This window comes from Dermacentor variabilis, chromosome 6 (assembly GCF_050947875.1).
Source record: "Dermacentor variabilis isolate Ectoservices chromosome 6, ASM5094787v1, whole genome shotgun sequence".
NCBI classification, from domain to species: Eukaryota; Metazoa; Arthropoda; class Arachnida; order Ixodida; family Ixodidae; genus Dermacentor; species Dermacentor variabilis.
The window spans coordinates 76,533,857-76,560,362 of NC_134573.1; the positions used below are offsets into that span (position 1 = coordinate 76,533,857).

General features: G+C 43.2%; 1 protein-coding gene across 1 annotated transcript in view; it reads left to right on the forward strand.

The window, feature by feature from the left end:
* Positions 1-26,271, forward strand: part of LOC142586180 (uncharacterized) — a 71,597-nt gene extending 45,326 nt beyond the window's left edge. The window contains exons 4-5 of the mRNA XM_075697431.1: positions 24,645-24,712; positions 26,143-26,271. Coding sequence (XP_075553546.1) covers positions 24,645-24,712; positions 26,143-26,243 — 169 coding nt within the window. The 3' untranslated portion in view covers positions 26,244-26,271. The remainder of the gene's footprint in view (positions 1-24,644; positions 24,713-26,142) is intronic.
* The last annotated feature ends 235 nt before the right edge of the window (positions 26,272-26,506 follow it).

Consider the following 26,506-nt stretch of genomic DNA (forward strand, 5'->3'; position numbering starts at 1 on the left):
AGTTGTTGTCTATTGCAACAGATGCCACTGAGTGATATTGCAATCAGCAAATCGGGGCCAGACACATTCTGCGTGGGAGCACTTCTGTCGTCAAGCGAAAATTGACCATTGGCAGGCAGACGCTATTCACCGTAACATGTAGCTCTGTATGAGGTACTGCTATGGTACTGTGATACCGTGTGTAAGGAGGACGTCTTGCATGCAAGCCACGATGTAGTGACAATCGGGCACCGATGGGGATTACAAAACATCAACGTAAGTCAGCGCCCAAGGTTGCAAGCGAACGAAGTCTAGAGAACTAACGGCCTGGGGGTTGGTTCAACGAGATCCAGAACAGGCAGGTCAAGGTTAAGAGTATTGGCTGAACAGTCTATGAGAGTAGAATGCACGGAGAGAAAGTCCAGACCGAAGATGAGTGAATAAAATACAAGCGAAATTGCCCCTCGCCTGGCCACTCGACGCACTTTGCGCGTATTCGCAGGCATCTTTCACACTCGAACAAACACCCTTATATGGCACGTATAGAGCAACAGAAAGCTGTATGGGGAGTTTCTGGTGTTGCTATGCAATTGTGCTATTAACATTTTTCATATAATTTTAAGAATTGAGAATTTGAGCATGTTTAATATTAATTATCTAATTAGGCGGAGTGCGAAATATAATCTGAGCACTTCGAAGTGGGAGCAAACAACATTGCCCTTCTAGCTACGTAGCATTTTCATATCTTTAAGGTTTAGCTCAACTGAAACATCGTGTAGACCAATAATGCTAATCGGAATAAAATTTAATATTTGTTGAAATAGCGAGCAATATATGATTATTCTTTAAATATACTGAAGACTAAAGATGTCCAGGCTCAGCACTACAGCAAATTATATATGGATGCTTCTCTCACCTCTAGAGTGGATGCAAAAGAAGCAGATGAGACGAAGACGGCGAGAGTCCTGCAGTGGTCAATGCTTTTACCACCGCTTTATATATCCGCTCTCAGATGTCACGTGCTCAATTTAATGGACCAAAGAAATAAGTATGATTCACATTTTTTTTCCTGGGGAAATGAGCCAAAAATATTTTGCTGTTGATTACATCGTAAACTTGTCATTTCTATAAACCAATTTCCACGTCCGCTTAAACATTCCATTAAAGGAAGCTCAATTGCACTCATGAACTGCTTGACAGACATATTTAATAAAGAATATTTTTCTTAGACAGGTCGGTATTGTACATTGGCCAGTGGAATACTTTGACATCAAGCAGTAGCGTGCGCTCATACATCATACTGCCATATGAAATATCGCTGTGATTGCTTTGTTGGCTCGATATTTTTGCTTTCATCTTCATTACTAGCATCTGATTGCTTTTCACGCACGTACATATTCAGCTCCAACTATGCGTGGATTTATAGGGCTACCTATTTGACAAACAATATATATTTCGATGTGGCTTTATTTGGAAACATTTCTCTACAATGGGCCTCCTGAATGATTTGACGAGTTGATTATGGGGATGACACTTGAGGGACGTCTACGATTCCTCGCGTAAACGGTCGCTTCGAAGTCAGATGCTGTAACAAACACAAAAAGACTTGCACCAGGAATATTAAATAAAGAATTGTGGAGTGAAGTTATTATTAACATATATTAAAACAAAAATGCCCACCCAGAATCCAGGAGCAATCACACGACCGTACCTGAGCTGTACCCCCCACCTCCACATAGATAAATTGTTCGTGATTACTCAGGTGTGTTGCAATCCAAGAATGAAATAGCAAATAATGGCCAAGTTTTCTTTGCCTTATTATTACTGTCTTGTGAGGGACCTTATCGAATGGTGTGCTAAATTTAAACGCACGAAAATCAATTTTACCATTATTGCCACAAATGAATAAGCGCACCGACGCAACTGCACAAGCTAAACAAACTGAGCGGCTGAAGAAAATGCATTTGTGTTGCCATGTGGCAAGCTTCTTCAAATCATACACTTCTCAAGGAATTCAGTATTGCATTTCAAAATTTATTTGCCCGATCTGTTTATTACAAGTAAATGTGAAATATATTGGCCTCTTTCTTCCTAATGACGTCTCATTGTTCCTTTTAAATTTTACCTCGACTCGTGGGGTACTTCAGTTGTAAGGCGAATTTGCAGATACAAGTGAAGCACGAACTATAAATACTGGAAACGCCGCAATATACTTTGTGTATCCCCGTTGAAAGTCATTTAGTCTGTTATAGGAACCGAAAGATGTTTTAGCTTACGTTTATATATATTAGAGAGAACTCTATGAATGTTTGCAAATATCCCATTTCAAGCACTATACTCTACGGCATTTGTCCTGCAGGAACAGCGGCGTAATATAGAACAATATAACAAAGTACACAGCAATCTCTGTTTGAATTGCGGTTATAGTACCGTCAGTTAAAGCTTCCTGAACCTACCTTTGTTTTGCCGGGATAGACCTCGAACTTATTCGGGGACGCTTTGGCGAAGTTAGGTAGCGTTACACTAAAGTAATGGGCTTTGACCGACGAAGTTCGCGCGCAAGGCTGCTTTGTACTACCGCTATTACTACAGATGATGCTTATTTTCGTTTTAATCACGCGCTTTTTCATTACACATGAACAATTTCGGGGTCCATACAAGGCATATGGTTGCGAAGTTGTTTTTGCTCATTAGATACAAAATTGCCGATAGCACAACAGCGCCATCTTCGTAAGGTGATTTCAAACAGAAAATATACCAACGCAAGAAATGTCGACTTTACAGGGCTCCTAGCGCTAAATTATGGAAGCGTCATGGACAAGATAATAATATGTAGGACAATTTACCGGGATGTTCGGTGTCAAGACATTGTAGGCCCAAATAGATAAGAAAACACAATTTCCCCAATCAAGGTTCTGACATAAACAAAAACCAAATATTCAGCAAAGGTGGAATGAATAATCCCTATAGCTTGGACAAGGATAGAGCAGCCTCGAACGCAAGTTTGATTAGTGACGATTTCAATACGATCAGGTGGAAATATAATATTATAAATATTATTCTTATGGATGCTGGTACACTGTGAAGATTCTTGTCGTTCCCAGTGGAGCCTGAATAAAACAATTGTAAAATAAGATAACTTTATTATTCGCCCACTGATGCATGTGTGCTAGCAAATCAAATAATCGTGCTACACATGCTGTGGTCTGTACATCGTATATAAAACGTCTTTGACACCGATGTGCGCTTTAGAAGAACGAGCGCTGCTTTGGCACAACACTTGTTGTTTCGTAGCACACTCGTGAATGAGCTCTCTAGAAGTAATGTATCATTATTCAACTACACAAGGCTATGTGGAATAACAACCAAGGGGTTCCAATCTGGCGAAGGATGCCGCTCATGGATACGCCGAGACTGGCCGCTATTGCACGCTTGATACGTCTCATCTCGCGATAGGTTGAAAACCCAAATTTCCTGAGTCTGGTCGATACGACATTCAAGCATTACATATGTTGGCAGGAGGCCTAACTTTCGCATCGCGATCCCAGTGCCTTTCCGAAGGCGGGACACCCGGGTGCACTGGTACAAAAGAAAGAGTTCTCAGAATTTAGAGAAACCGTTCTTGAACGAAAACTTGGTAACGCATTTAATACAGCCGCTTTGGCTAAGAAAAGGTGTTACGAAAGAAAACAACGTTCGCTTCAACGTTCACTTCAACACCACACCTAGTCTAGAACCTGGCGAGTATTGAATAAAAAGAGGTAGGAGTCCGCATGGGAAGACTGGACTTATAAATTTTAGTTAATGCACGCAATAAAAAGAGACTGAGTAATCAAAGTGACATGCTAGAAGTTTCATTGAACCATCATTTCTTTGTTGTAAATTCGACGTTCTAATGAAGTGAACATATTGGTTTTAGATTGGATTCTGTTTGATTGCAGCGGTTGAATAAGCTTCATTTAGGGAAGGCGGACACAGGTTGGGGCGGAGGACGGGAAAGGTTTTTAGACAAACCGTCGAAATTTTCAAAACATCATAATAACAATACTTACATTATCCTGTGCTGCTACTTCGCATCTCTATTTCATCTCCATCCAAAGAAGGCGCGCCTGATTTTCTTAATCTGTTAACGAGAAAACCTTGCGAACGAAATTGGAGAGTTTGTGTAAGTAGAAATATTCCGTGATAATGTAACAAGCGCATGCACAGACCATATCTGCACTGGTCCGCGTTACTGTAAATGCGATTTGATGCGTAAGTATCTGAAGCTTCTGGCCATTATCTTGTCGCTTTGGCTGTACAAGGACAGAGCGATAAGTAATATTGAATGTAAAACACCGTATCAAATGATAATAAACGGCCGTAAAGAATAAATTTACCTTATTGCCTAATTACAATTCTTTAGCAAACAAGCATCATTTTAGTAGATTACGAATTGCTTCCTCATGCGCTTTAAGACATATACCTGGAAAAATAAGACAGTTATTTGTCTTTACGTTTGGAGGAGCGACACCCTCCGCCGGATGCGCTCCTCCTTTTTGAGAGTGAGGAGGATTGTATTTGTCGCGAACCTAATAGCGACTGATGGAACGACTGATTCAAGCGACACCACGTGATCGTAGGCATAGAAAGCGTCGCTAGAGAAAATAATTGCCACCATCAGGCTCTGTCGGGTTCAGTCGAATTCCGCATTCACGAACAACGGAATCTCATTGACACACCGAACCACAGAGTCCATCAGACTCATGCTCCGCAGCCGAGACAATGAAACTTGCATAGAACGGGGCGTGGGTAGTGGCGGTGAGCCATTCACCATGCACTCTCTTTTGGCATTCTGTTCTTAGGATTCTCGGACAAACAGCAAACAGTGCTTTGCTCATTCATCACCATATCGTTAGCAAAATGAATAGCTTGCGATAAACATTGCGTGGGCGTAGATTGGTGTAAGGGCTTTTATTGAGTGACTTATGTGTCAGCGCTCGTAGGTTATCAAGCAGGGATACGTTAAATATCACCTGGGTTTGCATCATAAAGTTTGATTGCGGCGACACCTGCAGGTTTTATTCGGAAGAAAGTTTTTGAAAGAGTGGGTTCATAACGAAGTGATATAAACCGCTGCCTAAAGGAACGGTGGTAAGGCAAGATTACGAGACTAGTGCTGACTTCCAGCTAGGTTGTGCTAAAAATGCATCACATTTGAACACAAGCGCATAACCAATTTATTGTAAAGGATAACCCTAATGAAACAACTAGTTCATAAAACAGATGAAGTAGCCGAAACAGCCGCACGGTAACTATTCAGCAATGTGGAAGTGCGCGTTAGAATAATTCTTAAAACAATAACCCTTCAGAAATTTCCATTAATATAAAGAAAAAAATCCACAAGCTCTGACCAACCCATATATAGAAGATGCATGATCAAAAAAATAAGAAGTGTAAGCAAACCATTGACATAGCATTAAAAAAAAGAACCACATTATCGTATATTTTTTGCTGGTTTTCCTTTGGACGCAATGTAAATTTAGGACCGGATTTTGCATGTATTATATTGGATGGTGGGGTCAGCGCACGTGAACTTTTGCTAGTATTTTTCAGGCGGTTGTTCAGCGGAATCACGATTGTTCTTAGTGCGTAGATTTTTGGTGACCATTCCTGTGGCTTGCGTCGGTGTTGGCCCTCTCGTTACCGAGAGAACAAAGAAAGTGAAGGATGAGATAGAAGGGGGAGCGCAGCGGGAGATGAAAGACTGGGATGGCGAATGGTGCGCCAGGAGGAAAGCGCAGGAGGAGGATGAGGCGGAATGAAGAGATGTAAAGCGGTGGAGGAGGTCATGCCGAAAGCGTGAGAAGAAAATAATAGGAGAATGCCAGCAAACTTGAAAGCAGAAACAATCGAGTAGTAGACATAGGCAAAGTGACAGGAAGGTCGCTGCAGTGACAACTGAGAGAGTTACAAATGGCTGGCGAGAGTTGTTACTCCAGCCACCTTCCTGTCACTTTGTCTACGTCTGCTTCTCGATTATTTATAGTTTCAAATTTGCTGGCAGTCTCCTATTATATCCATGTACCAACTAGCCCAACTAGCCACTGTCGTGAGAGGAAAAGCGTAGTGCGGTGAAAGATGCGCTTTGCGGCGAGGATGGCTACTGAGATGGCGCCAGTGTGCGCTTGGTCTATATGGAAACAAAGCGCTGCATGAGCGGAGGTCTCTCTGCGCCGGCTGCTGTCAATCGTGCCCACGAGTCACCCACGCGCCAATCGTGGCGATTTTCCGATTAGCTTAGCAACCGCGCCACAAATCGCTTCATTGCACCGTGCCGCACGAGAAGTGTTATCCCCGCCAGCCAATATATCGCGAAATGAAAACGCCTAAACAGCTGCGCTCAGATTTCGCATAAGGGAGTATTTATATCGTCGGTGAATTTTTTTGGCCGCTACATTCCTTGTCCGCACGGTTCCGTTGTGTTGTGCTTGCAATGTGGTGTGTTCTGCTGGCTGATCGCCTTGAAGAGGATGTTGTTTCACAAAGAATGGCATAATAGATGCTGGTCGTATGCTTGTATTTGTATGTCAGGTTTCTACATTAAGCAATTATTGCAAGCCAGAAATAAACTTTCCGTCTCGTCTTTAACTCGTTTGTTGAACTACAGTTTATCTACACCTTGGCATAAGTTTATATTCGCTTATTTTTTGTGTATTACCGTTGGTCGTGCGTATGAAAGAGTCTGGCGCCAGTGACAAGACAACTTGATTTGTAGAAGTGGAATCGGTCTCAAAAGCCATTTTATTTATGTATGGGTGTCTCTCGTTAATTTTATAAATTCATCTTCATGTGTGACTTGCACAGAGTAATGGATCGGTGAGAAGTGCGGGGTACGCACGAGAGACAAAGGAGCTCCGAAGTGGTCGGTACCTGGGACTGAACAAGACTCAATGAACAGGGCGCGATATGGCGCGGCCAATATCAATGCCTACAACCGCATCAATTGTCCTGAGTCCGGCGCGGGTTCTAGGAATGTTGTGCAGCACCATCCACCTTGCCTTGCTATAGTGGGTCCCCCCGTACCAGCGGTGTAAATGCCCCCAACCAAGGGGATCCGATGATTATGCTGGGTAACTTGATGTTCTACCTATAAAACAAGGCAGAGGTGTGATATGATGACAGCGAGGAAGTGCATGACAACTGGGATTCATTGCGCCAGCAGAGAAAACGTTTTTCTTTAAGCTGCACACCTCAACACTTCCAGTTAAAACGTGGCTTCAGGAAAAAGGACTGTATGTGCCCTGGAATACAAATTGTAGACTTTGCAATCAACCCGAGACAATAGAACATTGTTCTTACTTTGTCGTGACGCATTTTATTTTTGGGACATTTTACAAAGAACTATCAAAAAAGACTTTCCTCTCACATATTATGGTATCCGGTTCCTTCCTTTCAAAAAAGACAGGAGGGAATACACCATACGATTTGGTTATGTTATTAGGACTTTATTCATTATGGAGAAGTCGAATGATCGACAGACCTGCCGAGCCACCTCGCTCAACAAGGTCTATCTTCCGAGAACAGACTGTTCAAGTCCGTAGTGTGGTGGCTACATATGATCCCATCCCTGAATGGATTTCGCGTCTGGACGCTTGTGTATAATGTCATTGGACTGCATACTATCTGTGAATTTGTTTCTCATGTATGTTCATGTGGAATGTAACTGCATTGGTTTCACAGTACCAATAATTCCATGCAATAACGAAAAAAGAAAGCTGGCGTGGCGTAGCGGTAGAGTGCCGTGCTTCGGATCTGCAGGTCAGGTGTTCGAATCCTGGTCGGAGCAGCTCAATTCTCTATGTTTTTCCCCTTTTTTTATAGCACTAAAACGCTCTTTGTTGCTTTCTGTATTAAAAAATATAAACGGTGTCCAGGCACCGCATATTTAACGCGCTAGAGCGGTTTTTCGCACTAGTAGCCAGTGCCTCCCAGTGCGCCGCGCCTGTCTAGTGACCCAGCATCCAGCGCGCGGCGCTTGGCCCATAATCTGGCGCACTGGGTCCCAGTGGCACTGGGTTTTGCAATAGGGCTGGTTTCTCTTTTTCGAACATTGTTTCAGTGGTTTGCTAATGCTTTTTATGTTTTCATTATGCATCTTCTATAAGCTGATTGGTCAGCGCTTGTGGATTTTTTCTGCCTGTCCACGCAATTTTCTGAAGCGTTAGTGTTGCAATACATTAACCTAACGCACATTTCTACATTGGAGAAGGGTTCCCATGTGGTTATTCCGGCAACTTCATCTGTTTTGTGAACTACTTGTTATGCGCTTCTGTTCAAATGCGATTTTTTTTACAACACATTAGCTGGATTCAGCACCAGTCTCGTAATCTCGTCTTGCCAGCGTTCCTTTAGGCAACGGTTTATGTCACTTCGTCATGAACCCCCTTTTCAAAAACTGGCTTATGAATAAAGCCTGCACGCGTCACCGCAACCACGCTATATGATGCACACCCAGATGACATTTAACGTCTCCCTGCTTGATAAACTACTACAAATAAGGCGTTCAGTCAAAGCCCCTAAACCAATGTACGCCCACGTAATGTTCATTGCTAGCTCTTAATTTTGCTCATTATATGGCGACAAATGAGCAAAGCACTCTTAGCTTTTTGTCAAAGAAGCCTAAAAACAGAATGACAAAGAAACGTGCATGCTTAATGCTTCACCGCCACCATCGGCGCCCCGTGCTGTGCAAGTTTCATGGTCTGGCCTGCTGAGGATGAGTCTGGCGGAGTCTGGGATTCGGTGAGTCTAAAAGAGTTCGAAGTTCATGAATCCGGGAATTCGAGTGAACCCAATAAATTTTGATGATGACCATTATTTTTTCTAGCGACGATCTCTTCGCCCGCGATCCCGTTGTTTGGTCGGCCGACCAGCCGCTATTGGGTTCTCGAGAAATACATTCCTCCTCACTCTCGAAAAGAAGGAACGCAACCAGCAGCAGGCATCGCGTGTCCACAAGTAAACCCCAAGAATTTTCTTATTTTTTCAGGTATATGTCCTTAGGCGTATGAGGAAGCAATTCGTAATCTACTAAAATGATGGTTAGTTGCTAAAGAATTGTAAGTAGATAATAATATAGGTTTTCTATTTTACATGTTCGTGATAGCTCGAGTAGATCTTGCTTTGTTGCTGTGGAGAGTGGAGAACCCTTTTAGGGTTTTCTAACAACCGTTCGGGCATTTTGTGCTGATATGAAGCGAGCGTTGTTTTCTTTCATAACACCTTTTCCTAACCAAACCAGCTTTATTACATGAGTTCTCATTCAAGAACACTCTCTCTCAATTTAGAAAACTCTCTTGTGTACCAGTGAACCCTGGTGTGCCGCCTTCGCAAAGGCACAAAGATCGGGGAACGAACGTTCAGCCTCCTGTTAGCGCATGAAATTTTTGAGTGTCGGATTTACCAGACTCAGCAAGATTATGTTTTTAACATTTCACGAGATGAGGCGTATCAAGCGAGCAAAAGAGGCCAATCTCAGCGTGTATACGGGCGGCACCTTTTGCCGGAAGGGAACCCCGTTGTTTTTATACCACAGAGTCTTGTGCACTCTAATAATTCCCTATTATTTATAGAGAGCTCAATGTCGAAAGGGGGGGGGGATGCTACGAAAAGACAGGTGGTGCGCCGAAGCCTAGTATTTTCTTCTACAGCGCATGTCGTTGTCAATGACGTGTTATATGTGACGTACACACCACCACATGTATCGTAAAATTATTTAGTTTGCAAGCACACATGCATCTGCGCGCGAATGGTAAAGTGATTTTATTTCACGATTTTATTACCGAGGCCACACTGTAACGAAAACAATCTGCACAGTAAACAAGCGTCCATGAAAATTATATTTGTAATAGTATATTGTCATTTGATCATATTCATGTACTAAACCTTGTTCTATTAGGTTAAAGTAGGTTAAGGTTGCTCTATTTTTGTCCATGCAATAATGCTTATTCTTTCGACCTTTACTGAATAATTGCTTTTTTATGTTCGAATTGTGATTAGCTAAATAGCTGTTTCTTGTCTGTTGGGGCGTACAATGCCCACATACCGAACATTCTGGTAAACTGTCCTACATATCATTCGCGTGTCCATGACGCTTCCATTATTGAGTACCGGGAGCCATGTACAGGCACCATTTCTGGCCTTTGTATATTTTCTGTTTGAAACCACCTTAAGAAACTTGCGCTGTTGTGCTTACGGTAATTATACATCTTATCAGGAAAAGAAACTCCGCAATCATATGCCTTGCATGAACGCGGGTACTGTTCCTCTCAAGTGCAAAATCGCTAGATTTAAACTCAAATAAGCATGACCTCTAGTAATAGGCGAAGAACAAAGCAGACTTGCGCGCAACCTTCGTCGGTCAAGCACTTTAGAATAACGCTACCCAACTTCGCCAAAACATCCCCGACTAAGTTCAGAGAAATCTCAACGAAAAACGAAGGTAGGGGCCCTATAACGTAAAACTATTCCAATATGTTTCTATTCCAATTTCCTGACGTCAAATTTGCGTAACCGCCGACACAAGCACCGGGCGCTCACCCGCAGGATTATCTGAAGAGACCAACCAAACGCTCTCCTCGTTCATAGGAGGTCACTTTCATTTGCTTGAAAAACGAATAACATTGCCTACACTGAGCGGCTTGTCGTATCTAATTGGCTGACAAGAGGCGAGCAGAACGCTCAAGGGGAGAGGGATTCACTGGGGCAGAGCCAGTGCACTGAAAATCGATAACCGGATCAAGAGGGTGGTGCCGGCGTTTGCGATTGGTCCGCTTTCCGTGACTTAGCTTGTGGTGGCTGCTCGAAAATCGCGGCGGCATGCAACGGAAGCTTAGGAATGACGCTAAAAGTTAACCTCAGCAAAGAATAGTTGGCAGAATGAGGTAGTAAACATGCCGAAAGTGCTTGAAAACGTTATATGGCCACGCAAGAAGCTTTATTATACGCAAATACACCCATGCTCTCCGGCAGGTGCGAGTAGCCAGCGTCTCAGCGATCGGCGGCAGCCATCTTTTATTCCTTTCGGAAGGGGGCAGCCTGCGGCTATTCCGAAAAAAAATTCAGTTTTGTTGTGCATATTAATGCATCTTTATCGCGCACACGTCGCTTTGACGCTGTGAGCTTGTGCGCTTTTGTAACGTCCTGTGACTGGCAGGTGAAGTGTGTGCTGCCCGAAAACTTTTTACCAATAGCCGAGAGCTACTCGCGAAAAGGGGTCGAATCAGAAATAACTGTTTTTCTTTTTTCTGTCAAATCACGCATAATCAGTGTGTACACATCATATTAGATGGGGAGGTATCGCGGTTTTCGCGATGTCGCGTGAAAGACAGGTGAAGTGGTGGGTGGTCGAAAAAAGTTTTTGACCAATCGCGGAGGGCTGTAGCAGAATTGGAAGAGAAAAGTTTGGAATAGTTTTACGTTATAGCGCCCTAGGTTTAGGAAGCTTTAACTTACGGTACCTTAAACCCAACTCAAACAGATATTGCGGTCCACATTGTGTTATTATTCTCTTATCCGCTGTCATTCCTGCAGGATATACGCTGTAGAGTGTAGTACTTGGGAGGAGAGATTTATAAACTTTCATAACGTTGTCTCTATGATACATACACTTTAACTACAGCACCTTTTTCTACTTATAAGAGACTTAATGCCTTTGTACGGGGATACGCTAAGTATCTTGCACTGTTTCTAGTATATATAGTTCGTGCTTCACTTATATCTGCAAATTTGCCTTACAGCTTAAGGGCCGGCCGAGTCGCGGTAAAATTCAAAAGGAACAATAGGATGTCATTAGGCAGAAACACGCTAATTTATGTCACATTTACATGTAATAAACAGACTAAGCACATAAATTTCGAAATGCAATACCGAATTCCTTGAGCAGAGTTTGACTAGAAGGAGCTTGCGGCATGGCATCAGAAAGGCGTTTTCTACATGTACTCAGCTTGTTTTAATCATGAATTTGCGTTGGTTCGCTTATTCATTTGTGGCAATAATGGTAAAATTGATTTTCACACTTTAAAATAAGGTCCTTCAGAAAAAGGTACGGTCCTTTAGAAAAAGGTACTTATAAAACCAACAAAACTTGGCCATTACGTGCTGATTTATTCTTGGATTGCAACACACCTGAATCAGCGCGAACAACTTATGTTTGAGGCGGAGGGCAGCACTGGCGCGGTCGTCTAATCACTCCTGGATTTTTGATGGGTTTTCTTATTTTAATATATGTGATTGATAACTTTGCTCCACAGTTCCCAAATTTAATATTTCTGGTGCAAGATGTTTGTCTTTTTTACAATCTCTGGCTCAGAAGTAACCGTTTACGCGAAGAATTGAAGCCGTTCCTCAAGTGTCAACCCCATAGTCAACTCGCTTTACCCCTTGGGTGGCCCATTGTAGAGAAATGTCTCGAAGCAACATCGCTTCTAAATATATATTGTTTGTTAAATACATAGTCCTCTCAACCTACGCATACTTGGAGCTGAATATGTATGTGCGTGAAAAGCATTCAGATGGTAGTAATGAACAAGAAAACAAAATACCGAGCCAACAAAGCGATTACAGCGGCATGCGATATGACACTGTGATGTATGAGCGCATGCTACTGCTCGACGTCAAAGTATTCCACTAGCTCATGTACACTACAGAGCAATCTCAGAAAAAAAAAATTTCATAAATATATCTGTCAAGCAGCTCATGAGTGCAATGGACAGCCGTTTAGAGGAATGTTGAAGCGGACGTGGAAATTGCTTTATAGAAATGACAACTTTAAATTGCAATCAACATGGAACTATATTTGGTTCAGTTCTCCAAGAAAAAAAAGTGCATCATACTTATTTCTTTGGGCCAGTAGATTGAGCACGGTACGTCTGAGAACAGATATATAAAGCGGTGGTACAAGCGTTGACCAGTACAGGACTCTCTCCGTCTGCGTGGCATCTCCTTTCTTTGCTTCCATCCTAGAGGTGAGAGAAGCATACATATACAGTTTCTTATATATGACCGAGCCTAGATGTCCTCAGTCTTCCGTATATTTAAAGAATAGCCATATATGGCTCACTGTTTCAACAAATATGAGATTTTAATCCGACTGGCATTATTAGTCTATAGGGCGTTTCACTTGAGGTAAAACTTAAGAATATGCAAATGCTACATAGCCAGACATAACCAAGGTAACGTTGTTGGCCGTGGCTTCAAAATACTCAGATTATTTTTTGCACTCCGCCTAATTAGATAATTACTATCAATATGCTCAAATTCTCAATTCCTAAATTTATATGAAAAGTGTTAATAAGACAATTGCAGAGCAACATGAGAAACTCCCCACACAGCTTTCTGTTGCTCTACACGTGCCATATAAAAGGGTTTTTAAGAGCATGAAAGATGCCTCTGGGTACGCACAAAGTGTGTCGAGCTGCCAGTCGCGCTTGAATTTTGCCTGTATGTATCCACACATCCTCGACCTGGACTTCCTCACCGGGCATTCTGCTCTCATATGCTGTTCAGCCAATACTCTTTGCCCTGACCTGCCTATTCTGGATCCTGCTGAACCAACTCCCAGACACTCAGTTCCGTAGACTTCGTTCGCTTGTCGCCTTCGGCACTGACTTACGTTGACGCTTTCAATCCCCACTGGTACCCGAATGTCAAAACATCGCGGCTCCTATGAAAGACTTCCTCCTTACACACGGTATCACAATACCTCATACAGTGTTGTCTGTTACGGCGAATAGCGTCTGCCTGCCAGTGGTCAACTTTGTCATGATGACAGAAGTGCTGCCACGCAGAATGTCCTTGGCCCAGCTTTGCTCATTGCAGAATCCTTCAGTGGCATCTGTTTCAATACACAACAATTCAACCGGCCATGCTGCCCAAGCACGCCATGAGCTTTACCGCCTTCTGTTTTCTTACCGCGATATATTTCACTAGAACGATAGTTTTTTAGCTCACACTACAGCTGCTGAACATCGCATCAGCACCTACGATGCCCCTCCTCTTCATCGCCACCCGTATTGAGGGTCGCTGGTTGAGCGTCAAGTTCTTCTCGCAAAAGTTTGCAACATGCTTGCCAAGAACATTATTCAACCCTCGTGTAGAACATGTACGTCACCTGTTGTGCTGCTGAATTAGAAAGAGGGCTCACGACGATTTTGCGTGGATGATCGGCATCTTAGTCGGGCTACAAGAAAGGACGTGTATCCTCTACCTCGCATTTGTGACGCCCTTGACTGCCTCCATGGTGCTCTAGAGTTCTCATCCGTTGATCTTCGACCCGGCTACTGGCAGATCGTGATGAATGATCTAGACCGCGAACAGACTGCCTTTGTAACACCCGACACTCTTTCTCCATTCAGAGACATGCCGTTCGGTCTATGTTGATGCACTCCCTTTTTGACGGTCATAAATAGTCCACATGCCTACGCTATTCGAACGGCGTTATATTATTCCCCCCAACATTTGCTACGCACCTGGAGAACCTCTCACCAGTCCCGGACGTTTTTCGACAAGCCGGTCCGCAACACATCAAAATGTCCAATTGGACGTTCTTGGATGTCTCGTAGATGCTAAAGGAGTGCAACCAGACTTAGGTAATATTCATGGATTTAGGCAATTCCCTTTTCAGAAATGTGTCAAGAAAGTTCTCAGCTTCATCGGTCTTTCCTCTTACGCCCGCCGCTCGTGAAAAAAATTCGTGACAATAGCACGACCACTGACCGAGCTTTTGAAGAATAAGGGGCGATAACGAGGCATCCGTGTCCTCGCAGCTCATCAATATTCTCACAGCTCAACCCGTTCTCGCCAATTTATATCCCTCTGCGCGTATCCAAGTCCGTAATGATGCCAGTGGCCACGGAATCAGCGAAGTACTAGGACAACGTGAACGCGGCAATGAGCGTGTTCTCGCTAACGCCGGAAGGTGCCTCTCATCCTCTGAGTGCAACTATTCCATCACGGAGCGGGAGTGTCTCACTACAGTTTAGGTGGCTGCGAAGTTCCACCCATACTTATATGGCCCACCCTCTTCAGTCGTCATGGACCATCACGCACTTTCCTGGTTGCACACACTGAAAGGTCCTACAGGAAGACTTGGTTGCATGGTGTTACGCCTCCAATAATATTCTCTATTTGTCATCTGCAAGTCTGGCATTGCCTACAAGGACGCTCCCTGCCTCTCTCGCTACCGGGACGACGAGCGTGTAGACGCCGACACTAGTACCGCCAACGACATTTTCTCTTTGTATAACCATCGCTGACATCGCCTATGGGCAGTACCCGGACCTATCGCTACGAGTACGAGACTTGGTATAAGCAACTTTAATGATAGAATGGTGTGGCAAATAAACCGCGCATAGCGCAGGGCCCAAAGCGTCGCAAGGCATTTAGCATACACATACCAAAATATATAAGGAACCTCACGGCGGCGACGCTGGCACAAATTTGCTTGTAGTGTCGATGTGATTGGTATTGCTATAAAACAGCGAAGTGGACACAGCCGTCAATGCTTCTATCAATTGTTCCGGTGTTGGTGCGCTCGCCACGCTGTGCGTTTCACCTCTGGAATCAGACATGGAGACAGGACACAAGAGTAGAGAAGTGGACAACACTTGTGTCCTGTCCACTCTTCCTGTCAACTCTTGTCCGTCCATTCCGCTCTTGTGTCCTGTCTGCACGCCTCACTTCTTTTATGTATAATGAATCCTTACCAACTAGATCAGCGTTATGTCGTTCTAAGCTGGCATCAGATTAGCAAGCACGCAGCCCACTAAAGCGTTCTCGCGGATTCCCTAGCCGCCATGGTGCCTTAGTGGCTTTAGCGCTGCGCTGACAAAACTGAGGGGCCGCTATCAAACCCTGGTCGTGGAGGCACCATTTCAATAGGGGCTAAATGGGTATACACCCGTGCAGGGTGGATTGGGGGCACATTGATTCAGAGTCCCCCATACGGCATGCTTCATATTCTTATGGTTGTTTGGACCCATAAAACCACAATACTTAATTTATATATCCTGTGCTTGTCAATTGTGTGCTGGTCGAGCGAAGCTGGTAGAAAACGTGACTGAATCGTAATATGCAATTTCACTCGACGCTGAATGACGATGAGCGGTTCCCGTCAGTCGCATCTCGTTCACAATGGCTGTGTGAAGACTGGAACGTTGTGGCCGGCGTTCGTCGTCAGGACAGCATTCCCAGCCATAAGTAGCCGCTATCATGCTGTTTCCTCTGTCCAGCATTGCTGCCTTGGGATCTACGTCGCACCAGCTTGTCGCACCTATGTATAGTGCGCCGTCGGATGAGTCCATGTGCAATGCGAAACCTTCCTATCACTGCCAATGATTTGTCATTAAGGCAAAACCACCACGTGTTGTTTTTCATCAACATTTCCCTGTATTTCAAGAGCAAACTGAGAATGGACTAAGGTGGAACTTAAAAGACAAAAGCTCGCTTCACAGGAAATGAGGTATTATTCGGCAAATATGTGTTCCTAAAAACGCCCTCTTTATTCTTATGTGATTTCCTAAATTTATAATTAAACGCATATTGCGGATATTCTACTTTTATATTGCAAACCTTAGTTCAAGAACTGTTGAAGTAAACTAGCTTGTAAGAACCACAAATTTAATGTTCGAAAATATTCACACTAACGATTTATTTCTAACGTTCTTAAGCGCAAATTAACGATAAGGACAAGTTACAAATCGCACGAACTCACTATATCTGATTGTAGAGAAGCATCACATTGGAGTACATATTTGTGAGACAACTCTCCAGGACGCTTCGAAGATATGTTTGAATGATTTGAAACTGAATGGTGAGTGATGCCGTTACGATGACGAAAAGGTAGCGGGCTGCAGGGTATTGATAATTTGTAGGTTGGAACAAGAATGCCTTACTTCTAGACTCCATAACAGTGAATGATATCTACAGTACAGCGTTGTCGCGGTTTGTATAAGGGTGTTCTGCTTAATGAAAAACTCCTTTCACGTTGTAAAATCTACAAGACAGAGGAAATATTTTGTGTGGCAAATGTTCACACGGGAAGCTCCAATTGACCCGCTCGCCAGCGTGGGGTTTTTAAAGCATAGGAGATTCGGTTGAATTACAACAGCAGGCGTTACATTCATTTACGTGAATAACACTGGATGGAAATTGGCCGAGGTATTACATAAATAGTCACGAATACTGCATAAAAAGTTCGAGCGAGCTTATGCCTTGTTATGAGCTCGTAGGCTCCTTCTTTAAAGATAGAATCCTGTGTCCTACAAATTGCTACCGCAGATCTCTGGGAAAAAGAAACAGAGTTAACAAAATCAGCATATTTGCGGTTCTTTTGTTACACCATATGCCGTTTGCTCACCCTGCTCAGATGTGAGGCTCTTTCTCTATCTCGATCTACACCTCGATATCGACGCCCAGTGTCTCTAACTTTATCGAACATGCGTCCACGTGAAGAACTGTTCCTGAGCTGGATATAAAATTTAACAAAGAAGACTTCGCTCTCGTTCTTACCTTCTGCAGTAAAGCCTTACCGAGGATAGGCAATCTTCAAAATGATATTTCTAAATGCATTGTTTTGCGTTGTCACGTATTTTCGAGGCTATTTCGGTAGTCAACAAGTGCAAATTTCCACTTTTTAGTGTCAATGATGAGTGGTCAACGAATATTTTCACTAAGACGCAAATATCATGAGCAGGCGAGCAAACGCCAGTGGATGCGCAGCCACTTTGCCGTGATAGGACGCGAAAATCTATGTGCAATACGTCTTCGAGGAAAGCGATCCACGCCGCTGTCGCGCTTGAAAAACATTGGCGTTTTCATTAGGAGGATGTAAAACAAACAAAGAGCCATCGACTGAAACACCTTCACATATGCTGCCTTTTCCCGGAAGTTGGTACTTCGTTAGTTTCCAGCGGCACTTCGAGTACAGGGAAGTTGGCCATTATTTTTTTTGCTCTAATCTGTGCGCCTGATGCCAGAAATAACGCACGTAGGCCGGAGGAATGCATCGGGTAGACATGGATCGTACAGTGCCGTGTCGACAGTCTCGCTAATGTTAGTGGCGAGTGGTGGAAACTTGGGCGATTGCGAAACACATTACCTATCGGAAAAAGAACTATCGCGTACGGGTTTAGATTAGCTTAAAAGATCTTACCGGTATTGCTACTCGGAGTCGAGGACTAGAAACGGACTCTTGGAGCAGAAGGAGAGGAGATGAAGAGCTTTACACAATACGCACAGATAAAGCAGGTAATAGAGTAAAGGTACCGGCGCGGAAGAGCGCGCCAGCCCGACGGGGCGGCTGGTGACGACTGTCCTAACAATTTGCCGGTTGCGCCTTAATTCCCTTTGGCGATACGTCATCGGAAGGAACGAGGCGGGGCGGCTGCCGGCGTCACCTGCATCGCATTTTTCTGTCGTAGGGGTGGTGATTGTGGGAATCCGGTGCTGCGGCGCTGCACCGGATTCCACAATTCGACCCACGGGAAGGTGTGGGCAATTGGTGGAGCATTGAAGGTTGTCAGTCACACGGGCGAATACTCCAGAAGAACAAGGGGGGAGAGGGGAGCGCCTGTTGGCTCGAGATAGGCACGCAGTGTGGCACGACAGCACCCCCGCCCCCAGAAGATGCATCCAAAGGTAGAGCTGTTCGACGCAACTAAGACGATTGAATGCGTTAGTTTAGCGACGTCGCTGATTCATTGGAGAGACAGGCATTGCTGATTTTTCCTACAGTGGTCTTCTTTGCCGCTCGGCCCTGAGAAGGTCCACTGGAAGGACCGAGAATGAACAACGCCAGACTTCTGCGGCCAAAGCAAGCACCCTCCGATTCCACGTCAAACTACCATTGCAAAATCACTGGATAAACAGTTTCTTAGATCTGGGTGCGCTTAAAGCCACAAAGAACAAGGTTTCTGAACAATAGAAGACACGTATTCGATAGAAAATTCTAGATACGAACTTTTCTCTTATTGTGAACGCGTGAAAGTGTTAAGGAAATCACAATTGTTTCGTAAGCGGTTATGGACTGCAATCCAAGTAGTTTCGCAAAGGCCGAGGCAGCCAAAGATGACTTAATTTTGCCTGACGCGAAGCCTTAGGGCTGCTACTATGCTCGCTCGGGCACCACTTGGGGACAGTACGGAACAACATCCGACAACTGCAGTCACCTACGGAAATAACTCTCGCCTTGGTGCAGTGTAAATACACTCAGCAAAACTAATACGAAATTTTTAAAGCACAGAACCGGTTCTATGTAACTAAGAAACAAATACTGAAACCTAAGCAAACAACATAAAACAAAGGCGAATCAAAATTCTGCGCTGGCTCTTACTACTGTTGCGTACGACACGTAAATGAAGCCACAATAAAAATGAGGCAATTAGGCGCTTCCTAGCCTACATATGCTTAAGTACAGCTTACAAACGGCAACGCTGGCGCTCTCCTTAGTCAAGCGTCCAGAAATCAAGTTTTAGTAGAAAAAGAACAGCGAACAAAGAAAATTACTGTTTATAGTGAACATAAAAGACGAAAAGCCTAAAACAGTGCGCTCTTCAAATTGCAACCATTTAAGACGGGCTTGAGTAGGTCGCCCGTTTGTGAGTCTGCGCACTGTCCACTCGCGAGAGAAGAATAAAGCTAAGTTGGCCGACGCGCCTACGACTTTCGGCCCGCGCCCTGCAAGTTCTGGGAGGGAGGCACATTCACGCTGTCCTTTTGTCCGCTAGTCAGTGGCCTTCCTTTCACCCAGGAAGGGAGCGGCCACTGAAGCCGGCTTTCGTACATGCCCGACGCTTGGCTACATTCGCAAGCTTGGGATGCCTTGACACCACTGAGAACAGGCGGCATTTGCGGCGTCTGAAATTCGTGCAATCTTTTATCTGCGGATGTGCGTCACGCACATTATAGATTTTCACAACCACCAGAGCTTTGGATTTAGTCCACTCTGGTTTTTCTTAACGTCTTTGCGGTTGGCGTGCTTGACTCGGCTCTCATCGCCGCGCGAGAACCACGTTCTCGGCTTGTGCTTTCGTCGCTTGCCTTCGTCGCGGCCGGTCAAGCTTCCGGTCTCGACACTCGTGTTGCAGATACGGTGCCTTCTTGTTCCAATGATACTGCTCTGGGCGGTAGAACCAAGCTAGGCTCGTTGTGCTCGCTACATGTCTCTGCTTCTGACATAACGTGACTGCATGTGACGCCATCTCAGCTAGCCGACTCGCCCTGCGGTCTCTCCTCAGCAAGCTAGATTTTATCAACACCATCGAAATTAAAGGACCACTCCGAACCACTCTTTCCAAAGCGACTTATATAGACGACGAAATGACAGTGTGTTTGACAGTGAGAAATGACAGTGACAGTGCGCTCGTCACACAGTCCCTACACCAGAATCAGATCATTTCCTACGCATATTGAGCTAGTAGTTATCTCAATTGGTGGTCTGTCCTCGACAAGCTCGACATTGTCGCTTCGTTGCTTCGTTGATAGGCACGCACTGTGGCAGAACACCGGGTATGAAGCGACCACAACAGGCCATCACACGCAAACCACTATGAAATAGCGTTACGGCCTCAATACGTCAGAACAATGTCCACCAGTTAGTTCAACATGCGCCTGAAATCCGGGAGAAGCGGCCGCACTTCCGTGGTTTCCCCTGCGTACGGCACGGCTAGCGTTGAAGAAGCATCCATAAATACACAGTACATGCTTGCGCCGTCTCTATAAGCTTCTGAACTTGGCAAAAAACGTGCCGTGCGTACATAAGTTACTAGTGTCATATACCAACCGCTACCCATAAAGGAGGGCGATATGCTCAGTATAGATATATTCGGAATCACTTGTCATTTACAACAGTATTGGTTTCGCATCCGCACTATGATTAGCTAAGACTGTTGAGTATTAGATTTGGCAACCGCTTCTAAGACGATTAGGATAAAGCAGGCATAGCTGCACGATTACTGAACAGGAATTCTGTCTTTCATAAGTGAAAACAAATACGATGTCATTTTAGGAGGTGATTTCAATATTAACCTCCTTGCAGATAACCCCACAAAAAAAGAATTCCAAAATCTATTAAATTCTTTTGCCCTCTTAAACGTGATATGCGATCCTACACGTGTTACATTGCAGACTGAATCACTACTTGATCTACTTATAACCAATATGCACATGCCTATTCTGAAAGCAGGCGTAATAAATACTGATATCAGTGACCACCGCGGCGTTTTTATGTGCGTTCCGAAAAGCAAATTTCCTAATTCAAAAAAGATACCAAAGTTATGTCAAGATATGTCGACAAAAAACCTGAACAATTTCAAAGAGAAAGTTCGTAATCATGACTGGAGAAATGTTCTTGAGGAAACAAGTGCCGAAAAGGCTTATGTTTTGTTTTTAACGGCTTTTTTGTGTATATACAGCGAGTGCTTCCCTTATAAACATGCACAGGAACAAGGGAACATAAGGAAGCCATGGATCACACCTGAATTGCTGAAGAAAATTTACAAAAAGGATAGGCTATACAAGAAGTTTGAAAAAACTCGAGACCCGGATAGGCTTAAGGCTTTTAAAATGTTCAGAAATAAACTGACGGCGGATATACGCAGAGCACGTGATCAATATCTCTGTAACCAGTTCTGCTGCTCGATGAATAAGTCGGATGAATTATGGAGGAAATTAAATGAGCTTCTAAACAGATCTACAGGCCCAAACCCAGTAACAAAAATTCATACTCAAGATAAAGAACTCACAGGCACTGATTTAGCAAACGCATTCAACAGATACTTCACAGAGATAACTAGTGAATTCGTTGGTTCAAATACTCTTCATGTAAGAAACGAGAAGTCAATGTTCCTAACACCAACATCAGTATCAGAGGTCATGTCTGTTTTCATGGGGCTAAAAAATAGCAAATGTTGTGACGCAGACGGAATTGTGATAAAACCGGTGAAGTTTGTGATAGGAGACATAGCAGAGTGCTTAGCTCACATATATAACCTTTGCTTATCTCAAGGAACATTTCCGGGGCAAATGCAACTCGCCAAAGTGAGCGTACTGCACAAAAAAGGTAGTAAGAATGATTTTACAAATTTTCGACCAGTATCTATATTACCCGTTTTCTCAAAAGGCTTTGAAAAAATAGTTCTTACTAGAATGACAAATTTTAGCGAACAATGCAATATCATTTATGGCGCGCAGTATGGCTTCCGGAAATATCGATCAACAGAAATGGCACTGTTAGAACAAAAAGAATTTATCCTGCAATCGCTTGAAGATAAAGAAGTAGCCCTTGGAATATACGTAGATTTCACGAAAGCTTTCGATTATTTAAATCACTCTATCCTGCTAAAGAAACTTGATATGTACGGATTCCGGGGGACGGTTCTGTCACTACTGACGTCCTACCTTAGTGAGCGCAAGCAGTACGTGTATTTAAATGGCTGCTCTTCTAATATATTACCAATTTCTGCCGGCGTACCTCAAGGGAGTATTCTGGGCCCATTTTTGTTTAACTTATATTTGAATGACATTGTTAACGTCGATCCTATGGTGAAATTTGTTATATATGCTGATGATGTGACACTGTTATTCTCTGCAGAAAGTACGGATGAGTTGATTCTGAGAGCAAACAGAACGCTTGTGAAATTAGACACATGGGCGCAACTTAACAAATTGAAAATAAACGTTAGTAAAACGAAGGCTGTCATATACCGTGCGAAAAACAAGAAAATTAACATTACCTCAGACATTAAGCTGCGAAACTCAAAAGTAGAACTAGTAAGCGCATTTAAAATACTTGGAGTGTATTTCAGCGAAAATATGACCTGGGACACTCATATCGACCACGTTGTGTCAAAACTGTCTCGCATCGTTGGATTGACATACGCCAACAGATACATTCTACCGTCAAAGGTTAAGCTTCTGCTGTACAATGCGTTATTCCACTCACATATGAAATATTGCCAATTAGTTTGGGGGAACACAACAAAAGGTAATTTGCAAAGAATCATGATATTACAGAAAAAAATGTTACGAAATATTGAAAACGTCCCCATGAGTCACCCTTCCCACCCTCTGTTCTTGAAGTACTGTGTAATGAAAATAGACGAGCTATATCCGCATTGCCTGTGTTCACGTTATAAGCTTGAAGTAAAAAATAACAGCTATTCCCTACTACGGTTGGCATCGCTTTCTAAAAGGACCACACCTTATGAGAATCGAAATACACAGCCATGGCTAATCAAAACGTGCAGAACCGGATACGGACAACAAATGGTAAACAGAACCCTACCGCATTTGCTAAATTTCTGCCATAAAAACGGTTTCACTCCCGAAACAGCATCGAACCAGAAACTGAAATTGTTCTTCTGTGACAAAGCTCCTTTCCCATGACAGAATTTCATGTGGTTCTTTCATCTCTGCGCATGTACGCTACACGCATTGCAATGTACTGTTTCATACTACACCAATGTGTGCCGTTTTATTTTTTGTTTTTTCCTTCATTATGTAGCGCTTTTTACTTGCAGTTTTTATGTTTGTACGTTTTTGTTTAACATTGGTCTATCACGCAGTTAACAAACTTTTTATTTCTATAGTACCTTATTGTCAATGTTATCGACAAGTTATTGCTGCATTAGTATTTATTTGTTTGTGATTTTTATGTTGCCATGCGAAAAAGTGTTTCTGTTTCTTCTATTTTGTTCTCCGGGGAGCTGGGAACTAGTCAAGCTGACTTGTCAGCTTTTTTTCCCGCACTCCCTCACTTCATGAGTGAAATAAAGATTATTATTATTATTAAAAAGAATGATAATCATGTTGAAATAAGATGAAACGATAAAAAAAGTAACTTATATTTAGAATATGCTGAAGCTCGCATGTCGAGGAATCTAGGCAAAAAAGGTCGCCATGTTTCACTGTGATGATTTGGTCAGGTTTCTGTGTTGAATCTTCTTTTTTCTTGTATTGCCATAAGGAAATACGAATGTGTTGTACGCAATCTTTCATAGACGGGCCTTTACAAGATATTGCCGTGGGATAATTTGATTTGGCCTTCAATAACGATAAAATGGCGTTAGCGTTCTACAAACGAGAAGTTGTACGGCAATAACTAACGGTTTAGCCCGATTCTAGTTAGACGCTTAGAAGGTTCGAAGCCTATGGGGCAAAGCGCACAAATAATGCAGATATTCTTTTAGGAATAAATGCCCAACACTCATGTTGTATTTTAGAGATCCACTTGAGTTAAGCTATGGGAATGTATTCATCTGATAACGTATATATGTAATTATATCTCTTGTAATACTATAAACACTTGTAACATACTTCGAATACGCGGCCTTATCCCTGTCATGGCGTTGTCACATTGCAAGCATAGCATTCTTGCATTCAATTAGGTTTCTTGGTAAAATATGTAGAGCACTTCGTGAAGAGTTATCAATAGTCTCTTGGGAATGCACAAATACTAACAAGATTGTTTATTAGCAGCTTCGAAATAATTACAGTTCAACCATACAATTAGGGAATTTAATTCAAATGCGAAAGCAGGGGAGTTGATGAATGTAGTGATGAGACATCAGTCTATTATTGTCGTGCGAATGATATTTTGGAAAATATATATACTTTTTTATGTCCAGCTCTCTAGTCGAAGACTTGGGCGGCTTGCTGGGGAAATACTTCTTCGTGGTGATTGCTGCCACACTCGGTGAGTTTACGCAGCCAATGGCGGTATTACCTCAACTTGACGTAGGTGGGTACACACTCGAAAGGAGATCGTGACAGCGTTTGCGCAATTTGTTGTAGAAAAGCTCCATTATTTTTGTGTTCGCGGTGATATAAGAACAAACAGATGAAACATTAGAATCGCGTTAGGTTGCCAGAAAGAATGGGGCTTCCCAGTGTCATATTCCTTCGATTCAAATGCACAGGCGAGATCATTAATATCTTTTTGCTGCAATATGCCACCGATGTAATGCGTTTAGAAAATTTAATGGGTTCTCAAATAAATACCTCAGCGAATATTACTGTGGCACTTTTAATGGAATCGAAATAAACTTGTACTTTCGGCAAATGAATAGGGGAGATTTCTATTCTATCTATTTGAAGCTGCTAATTGCCTTCGCGCTAGACGTTTCGCATGATTATGTCGCAACCGCCCCAGGTGTTTCTATGTGCATATTTTTTTTGTTTTGCAGTTCAGTAAAGCTGCGTTGCGAGTGTAATGCGAAAATATTCAATTTTAGCTACATTTGTTGCTACAACGATAAGTAAGCACTATGTAATGTCTAAGCAAACATACGCTATTCAATACGCACTGCATATATAAATCCTTAGTTATGTGCTACTGAAAGGTTGTACATGGACACCGGCGCTCTTGATTACAAATTCGTCAGTAGCGCCTAGCAGGACAGATAAGACACACGTAGAGCGTAGACTGTTTTTCTTAGATATCACGAGGTCACGCATAGCCTGCTGCACAACTGTAATATTTTCGTTGAGGCACACAGGCCTTTACTTTTATGCCCTCACTCATGTGGCATGAATGCAGCGACAGCCATGAGGGTCGGCAGCTGAGTGCGCTTGGGGTCCACGAGGACGCGCTCTCCTATACATATGTGTATAAAAGATAGTTGTTTCCTTCGAGCAGTCAATATTTAGCGACTGTGTCGATCAGTGCTCGGTTCAGCGCAGCATTTTTATTTCTTCTTATTGACGAGCGTGGAACAAGGGAATCATCATGCGGTAGACAATGCGATCACATAAGAATAAAAGATCATATGTTTTTATGGCCCCGTTACTAACCTCTTGCGCCTCCTTTCTTGACTACGATTTGTCAATCAGCGTATCTGTCATTCGGAGCCTATGACACCCATGACAAAATTGAAAAGCTGTAAGAGCTGCCTTTACAAGATGTTTTCCTATCTTCGTGCAACTGCACAATTTAAACTGACACTTAATAAGTTCCTTTCTTCTAATATTTGAGAATAAATGACTCTGCTATATAGTTAACTTGCCACAGTTGAAAATTGATGACTATAAACATCAAGAAATATATATTCCAGTACTTGCTCTCTATTTCTCCTGCCCATTTGGGTCAAACAAATGAACCACCACCTTTGACTTGCCATTTTACAGCTACGCTGATTATGGCCCCGAATGAAGCAGGGGCACTTCCACCGAATGTATGGGACACTATTATAAAGACCACGGGACGATATGAAGACAACGTCGAGTGACGAAGCATCAGTCTTCGTGACACAATGCGGCTGGCTTGCGTTCCATTGAGGACACCTGCTTCATTATGAATGAAGCAAAATGCCCTGGAATGAATAAACAACTGCACATTGTTGGAGACACTCTGTTTTCTGCAAAGTACACATTCTTTTTTATTTCCTTTCGTGTAATCACCCTTAAGAGCTTCTCATTCTGTTCCTTAGTCCCATGCTAAATGAGCCTTCCTTACAATAGTCCGTGTTAAACGAGAAGAAAGGAGGTTAAA